Source organism: Parasteatoda tepidariorum, chromosome 8 (genome assembly GCF_043381705.1).
Source record: "Parasteatoda tepidariorum isolate YZ-2023 chromosome 8, CAS_Ptep_4.0, whole genome shotgun sequence".
NCBI classification, from domain to species: domain Eukaryota; kingdom Metazoa; phylum Arthropoda; class Arachnida; order Araneae; family Theridiidae; genus Parasteatoda; species Parasteatoda tepidariorum.
Genome location: NC_092211.1, coordinates 7,651,950 through 7,659,242, shown reverse-complemented (window position 1 = coordinate 7,659,242; position 7,293 = coordinate 7,651,950). Strand labels below are relative to the sequence as shown.

Sequence of the window (7,293 nt, the reverse complement as noted above, 5' to 3'; positions counted from 1 at the left end):
ATATATATATAAAGAATTGGCAGAAAATATTTATATTTATTTACTTATTTATCTTTTTTCCTCGTAGAAAACATGTTGAGATAAGAAAAAAGAAACAATATATTACTCAGTACCTAGGTTACTGCTAAATGATATTAGTTATAAAATAAACTTCATAACTATGTGATGTTTTCAATCAAAGTGTACTTTTTTAACATTTGATATCGGAAAAAGAATAATTTGAATACTTATTCATATTTATGCCCATCGTCTCTCAGTAATAAATGTACTACTAAATGATATTAATTTTAAGAAAAATCTTTTGCATTTTTAATCAAATGTTTACATTTTTAAAATTTTATAGAATTTTTGTATATCTTTATAAGCTTTCATTTTTGAGGAAAATAATGAAGTAAACTGTAATTGATATTTAAAAATGAAATGTTATTAACAAAGAGTCCAGACTATAAATTTAGACTTTAGGTAATTTTCACAAAATTCACAAAAATCAAATAACAATTAATGCTACGCTTTGAATGAATGTAACACAAACCTATTGTGAACCACCAAAAAATTTCCCATCTGTGGCTTTTCACCCTATTTGATAAATCAGTTTTTCTAAATAAAAATAATAAGTAAAAAAAGAACCTGCTCTATTGCCTCTTAAAAGGTATGTAACAGTTAATCAGTATAGAAATTGTTTAAACATTCTTGTTTTTAAGAACTTGCATTTTAAGAGATTAGTGAAACCACTTACCAAAGAATACTTTAATAATGTTAAAATTTTTAGTCTGAAATCATTTTCTGCTCATTGAATGTATATAAACATAATTTTTTTTAAAAATTTCATAATTACATGCCTTTCTATAAAATGGCTTTTAATTTCGGAAGATCTTCTGTAAAAAACTTTTTGCTATTCTATGTTCTGAAAATGTTACCGAATTCACTAATATGTCGTGTAGCACCTTTTACCATTAACACTATTCATTTTTAAAATAGTTATTAAATAATGTACTAATTGTAAGTTCTCTCCCATTTTTTTTTAAAATTGCAGTTTGGACTAGAATTTTACAAAATAAAATATAACGCTAGAAATATTTTTTGTAAACAGGATGCATTTTTAAAATTATTTTCTGTTTAAATAATGCATTGCAATTTTGAATATTAATGTTATGAATTGAAGTTTCAACAGAAATGAACACAAGTGTTAGAAGAATATATAAAATGGTAGATCATTTGTAACTGAAAATTTGTCTTGTATTTTGTATGGTACAACTATTTTCTAAATAGTTTAGACCAGAGATGACAGACTTGTCGCATGTGTCAGTAGGTTCTAACCTTCAATGAAAACAACATTTAAAAAAAAAAATCCTAATATTAACGGCCATTAAATATAGATTCAGAAATAAATGCAATTTTAGAAGGTATATAATTTTCAGGGTTCGCTCCACAGGGAGAATAAAAAAAAAGAAGCCTGGAAAATACAGGGAATTTAAAAATCACCTAATATAACAGGAGAAATGCAAGGAAATTTGAGTTTTTCGTTAGAAACTGGGAAAATACAGGTAATTTTGTCTCTTATTTTCGTAATTTAAAAAAATAATAACCACTCAAAGTGCAATCTATGGGATATTTAAGGGGATGATATTTCAGTTATATTAAACTATTTTATTTACTATAGCAATATTTGTTTTAAGTATGTCCAGCTGTTTCTTTTTTCTCGAAGTTTTTTCAACAATTATAACTAGTATAGTTTGTCCCATACAGCTCGTACTGGAGCTTCAGTGATTGTGTGTTTCCTCTTAATATATTGTGTTTAATATAGAAAACACAGGGACGTAATATTTTGTGTATAATATTATGAGACACACTTGGGAAAACACAGGGAATTGTTTTTTCCAGATTTGATATGAGTGGTAACCCCGATTTTCCAAAATGATTTCTATCTCTCTTTTATGAAAGTCCATATTGTATTAGAAATTGACTTTTACTTCAAAATTACTAAAGCAAAAACATTTTTAAGTAAATTTGCACAACGTTTGAGTCTTCATTCGCTTGTTTGCGAGTGTTCTCATAAAGGAATTTCATTTAATCAATTGTAAGAAACCACCTTGAATCTTGTGGTTGTTAAAGACCCAAATGTAAACGATGTGGCTGATAAGATTCACCTACAATTTCTCTTTTGGAATTAAATGTGTGTAATTACAGGGATGAATGTATTTTGAAAAATTAAATGCTTATTTAATGAAGCATTTTAAAGATAGTGCCATTTTTTAAGCAAATAAATAATGCATTTAACATTAGATTTTGAATTGTATTGTTATATTGATTTTTTTCTTATAATACAGTGTTGCCACTCCTCAGGGGGGAAACCTGGAAAATCACCTAAAATAACAGGAAAAATGCAATGAATTTTAAGTTTTTCTTTACAAACTGCGAAGATATTTTTTCCATCTTTTTAAAAAGGGTAACCACTAAAAGTGCAATCTATAGCATATTTAAAGATGATATTTCAGCTGTACTAAACTATATAATTTAATATAGCATTATTTGTTTTAAATATGTTCTTCTGTGCCTCTTTTCTCTAAGTTTTTCCATCATTTAAAACTAGTATAGTTAGATCACTATGGCTCAGACAAGAGCACAGTGATTGTTGTGTTTCCTCTTACTATATATTGTGTATAATATGTACAGGGAAAACACAGGGACTTTTTTTTTTCTCCAGATTTGAGTGGCAAATCTGTTATAAGAAATTAAAAATATGTAACAATAAGAACGTTAATTTTATTTTATCACTTACTGCAAACCATTTAAGATACTTAATATTAAATTGATGTGTTTTTATAATACTGTTTATTCGATATCCTTTTAAAATAACTAAATAGCAGAAAAAGTTTCACAATGTAATTTTATAGTTCTAAAATCAAAGCAGTTGTTATAAGATTATTAATAAAAAAGAAATATATCAAGTGTTACGTTGGGCACTTAATAATCACCTGTAGTTTAGCTGACAAACTAATCAAAAAAGGTTTATCATCTCTGGAATATACCTAACATTTTTGCAATTTAATATTAGTTCATGTCAAAAATTCATCAAAATTTAAATGTAACCAAGATACATCAGATAAAAAAGAAACAATGAGTCAAAAAATAAATTCATAACAAAGTGTTTAATTTTTTTAAAAAATTACTTAAATTTTCTGGAATGAGCTGAAAAAAAGCAAAATTCATTACTGAACATTTCTCGCTTTTTTTCGATTTGTATTTTTAATTTCCTTAGTTCTACAGTCGACTTCAATGTTTATCTGCTAGTTTTCATTAATATTTTAAAAATTATTTGTTCTTTTTGCTCATAACTTATTATTTAAAAATTAAAATGATAAATAATTAAATGTTGTTGTGTTATATAATGTATTGAATGGTATGTTGAAATTCTGTTATAGGGATGGTCGTTATGTCGTATCTGGGAACACTAATGGTGTGATAAGTGTATGGGATACATGGAAAGAGGCTAACACTGAAACTTTCTCGCAGGATTTCTCTGTTCTAGAACCAACACAGTTCTTTCTTGCTCACAATGATTGTGTCAATGGAATTAGGTATCTTTTTCTTTTCTCTCTCTCCCCAATATATAGTCTCTGGTCAAATTATTAGACCCACTCTAAGATTCCATGTAAAATCTTAATTATCAGGTGATACTCTATACAGCTTTATTGTTTTTACGAGACTGTTTGCACTTGTTTACGTTTGAGTATCAATGAAATAAATTAGGTGATATATAGAGTATAAATTCGAGGATATATTATATAAATATGGAATATTTATTATATCAGGTATTATATTAATATATTATAATATTTTGATCAAATTATTAGACACACTGTAGTTTTTTAATAACTACATGATATGCACTAGTTTATAGGCAATACTTTTATATTTAAACATACATGTAATGGGTGTTTATTCAAGAGATTTTTTATATACTCCCTGTTTGTATTTATTTTTAACTGATTGCATTACAATGTTAACCAATTAAAACCCGAACATAAACAACGGCAAACCGGTTTCAGTCACGTAGAAGCAATACAGCTGTATAGTATCACCTGATAATTAAGATTTTACATGGAATCTTATAGTGCGTCTAATAATTTGGCCAGGAACTATATGTTGAAACTTTGAAATAATTTAAGAGCTAACTTCGGATTGAAATTTAATTATTTGTTTCAGGGGTGTTATTATCTGTTTAGTTTTAAGACACTACTTCATGGTGCGTAGTGTTTTTAAAAGTGCTTATTTTTGATTTTCCTTTCTTAAAAACCCTTAAAGCTACTTTTTTCATGGGGTGTTTTGAAAAAGTGCTTAATTTTGCCTTTACAAAAATGAGATTTTTTTTCTTTCTTTACCATATCGATTTTCTCCACGTATTATACAAAAGCGTGCTTTTCACTTTGTTCTATTCAACATTATTCTCAATTCATTCAACTACTATCAATTTTGGTGTACTGTTGATTCATAGCGCATAAAAACACCAATCATTTTACAAGTTTGATTAAATACTTGCGAGTCCGCATGTGCGTCTACTGAGCTGGGTTCGGTGAGATTCTTGCACTCTTGTGGTGCAACTCTGTTTCATTTTGCAAGATATTCTCAATTCCAGGCTTCCTTTTCCACCCTCTGAAATCGAACCGAAAAATGTCTCGAACTTTTTATCCTTGCTAATATAATCAAGAAAGGAGTTCTTTGTCAGAAACTAGTTATTTTGTTATGATCATGTGAAGTCTTTGAAAATTATCTTTCATTTTGTTAATGTATATAGTTCTTAAAAAGTACTTAAAAAGGTGCTTATTTTTGGTTGAAGGATTTGGCTGTGTACCCTGTACTTGTATCATGCATAATATCCAAACCATAACAAATGATTTCACAAAGGTTTTTTTCCTCTCTTGATCACATTAAGAGAATCAACATGCCTTACTGTTCTAACTAATACTAAATATTTTATTTATGTTTTACAGATAAACATTTCTAAATGTAATCAGCTAAGCCTTCAATCCGTCATATGTATATTCTGGTTACTCTGAATTGTATTAATTGCTAGAAAACACAAATCTCAAAATATCATTCAGACAGTAAAAATTAGTTTATAATAAATTCAGTATCTATATAAATTCACAAATAAGATAATTATATAAATTTGCAAATTCTTTTGTAAACAGCAGCAGTTTAAATGGAGTTTTTTTTCACAACAAAGTTGATTAAATAATCTTTGTTTCATTTTCGTGATTCTTTGAATTCGTTTATTGAATAGTTTTATTAAATTATTTTTTTCTTCTTTAATTATGCTAATGTGCAGTTAAATCTTAATTAGTGAAATTTCTTTTCAATATTGCAAAACAATGAAATGCTCTTTAGGTATTTTTAAAACATTTTTAACATGATCATTAATTGTATATTTAGCACAATAATGATGTTTACTTTTGAGTAGGGTAAATTATGTCCTTTGATAATTTTCTTATTTTATAACAATATATTTCTTTTAAATAATTTAAGTTACACATGTTTTAAAATTTCTTTTTTTTTGGGGAGGGGGGGGGAATAAAATTGTAAGGGCAAGAAATCTTTAGGTCTTTTATAAGCTTTTTCCATTTGAGGAAAATAGAGTTTTCTCAGAATTCCTTTATTGCAATCTGTTATAACTGTTTTTGAAAAATGAATGCACAGATCTTATAGCAAGATTGAATACTACTTCTAGAAATAAATTGACTAGACATTGTGCAATTTTTTTTCTTAAAGTGCAATTAATTTTATAAAGCAGTCACAGCATAATACAATCACAATACAACATAATCTAATCACAACAGTTTTAATAACATTATAATTTAATTTTAAATAAATTTTTTTGTGCCAAAAATTAAAAAAAAAATTTAAATCCATTGTTAAATGATTTAATAAAGCGATGATTCTATTTGCAAAAGCGTGCTAAATTTTAATAAGATATCGGCATATTAATTTTTGCTAAATTGCTATGTTTCTAGGATACATTTTTTTCTATGGGTTTCAAATCAAGTTCTTCGATTTATATTAGACATTTTGAGATGAAAATAAGATATTATTGGTATGTTTCTCTTCCGTATGTTTAACCCCTTACCAATGTTGCCCGAATCTAGTTCGGGCAACTACGACTTGCAAAATTTGTGATGCCCGAACTCACTTCGGGGAGGAGAAAAATTTTAAATTTAAATTTTCAATTTAAAATGTTTCTATTTTGTGAAGCCCGAGCTGAGTTAGTTTCTACTTTAGGATACTTAATTCAAAATTTTCCTAATAGATGGCATTAGTAGTCCTAGTTTTTCACCGATTGCAACTTCCGTCGAGGGCAAAGAGTGGGATATGGGCTTGTGTGCAGTACCGTGTTTTGGGATATATCAGATTTGTAAAATTTATGTATTGAAAATCATATTGTTGTGTTTTTATATTATATTACACTAGTTATGTTATATTTAGATTCAAAATATTGTTTCATTTGCTCTAATTGTGTATGTAAAAATGTTTCATGTGTATGTAAAAATTATAAATACGGTAGTCATTGCATTAAAAATTTTGTTTTTGTAATAAAAAACCATTTTCTAACTTTTATAATAATATAAAGAGCAAAATGAAACAGTTAAAATTTTTTTAAACATTTTTCTGAAATATATGTCACTGTTAAGGGGTTAAAGTTTGTACGAAGTAATTCTTTTAGTGTAAATAAATATTTAAAGGCCCTTAAAACTTATGTATACCTTTAAATACAAGGATGTGTAATATTTTTAAGTGATCGAATATGTTTTCTTTTTCAGTATAAATCCTACATTTCCACTCCTTTGTTCATCGTCTGGTCAGAGGAAGGTCCCTCCACTCCTTCCAGGTGATGAGGATGATGACATGTTTGCATCTAAAACTGAAAAATCAGACAATTCTCTGCGGCTCTGGTGGATAGGAAAAAATTCTTAATTAGTAGTTATTTCAATCTTCTTTAATTAGTTTGTTTTTAACAATTAATAAAAATTTCTTTTCTATATGTGTAGCTCTTTCTCCTGCATTGCATTTTCAATGTACGTAATTTTAGTTTATTTTGATGAGAAACATAAAATCCCCTATGCAGAATCACGGCGACATTGTCGCAGAACGTTGCCAAATTCTTGTAGAAAGATTTTTCTTTTGGGAAGTAAAAAAATTTGGATGTTTTTTCTGCAGAAATTTAGGAAAGTTTTATCTTTGCTTCAGAATTATATTTAAAAGTTGCCTTTCTCGTGCATCGGAGTGGCAAAAAATGCT

At 27.4% G+C, this 7,293-nt stretch overlaps 1 protein-coding gene across 1 annotated transcript in view; it reads left to right on the top strand.

Annotated features, from left to right (window-relative positions):
* Window positions 1–7,034, top strand: part of LOC107454884 (WD repeat domain 79) — a 32,026-nt gene extending 24,992 nt beyond the window's left edge. Inside the window, exons 9-10 of the mRNA XM_016072224.4 lie at window positions 3,423–3,578; window positions 6,816–7,034. Coding sequence (XP_015927710.2) covers window positions 3,423–3,578; window positions 6,816–6,969 — 310 coding nt within the window. The 3' untranslated portion in view covers window positions 6,970–7,034. The remainder of the gene's footprint in view (window positions 1–3,422; window positions 3,579–6,815) is intronic.
* Window positions 7,035–7,293: the final 259 nt, after the last annotated feature.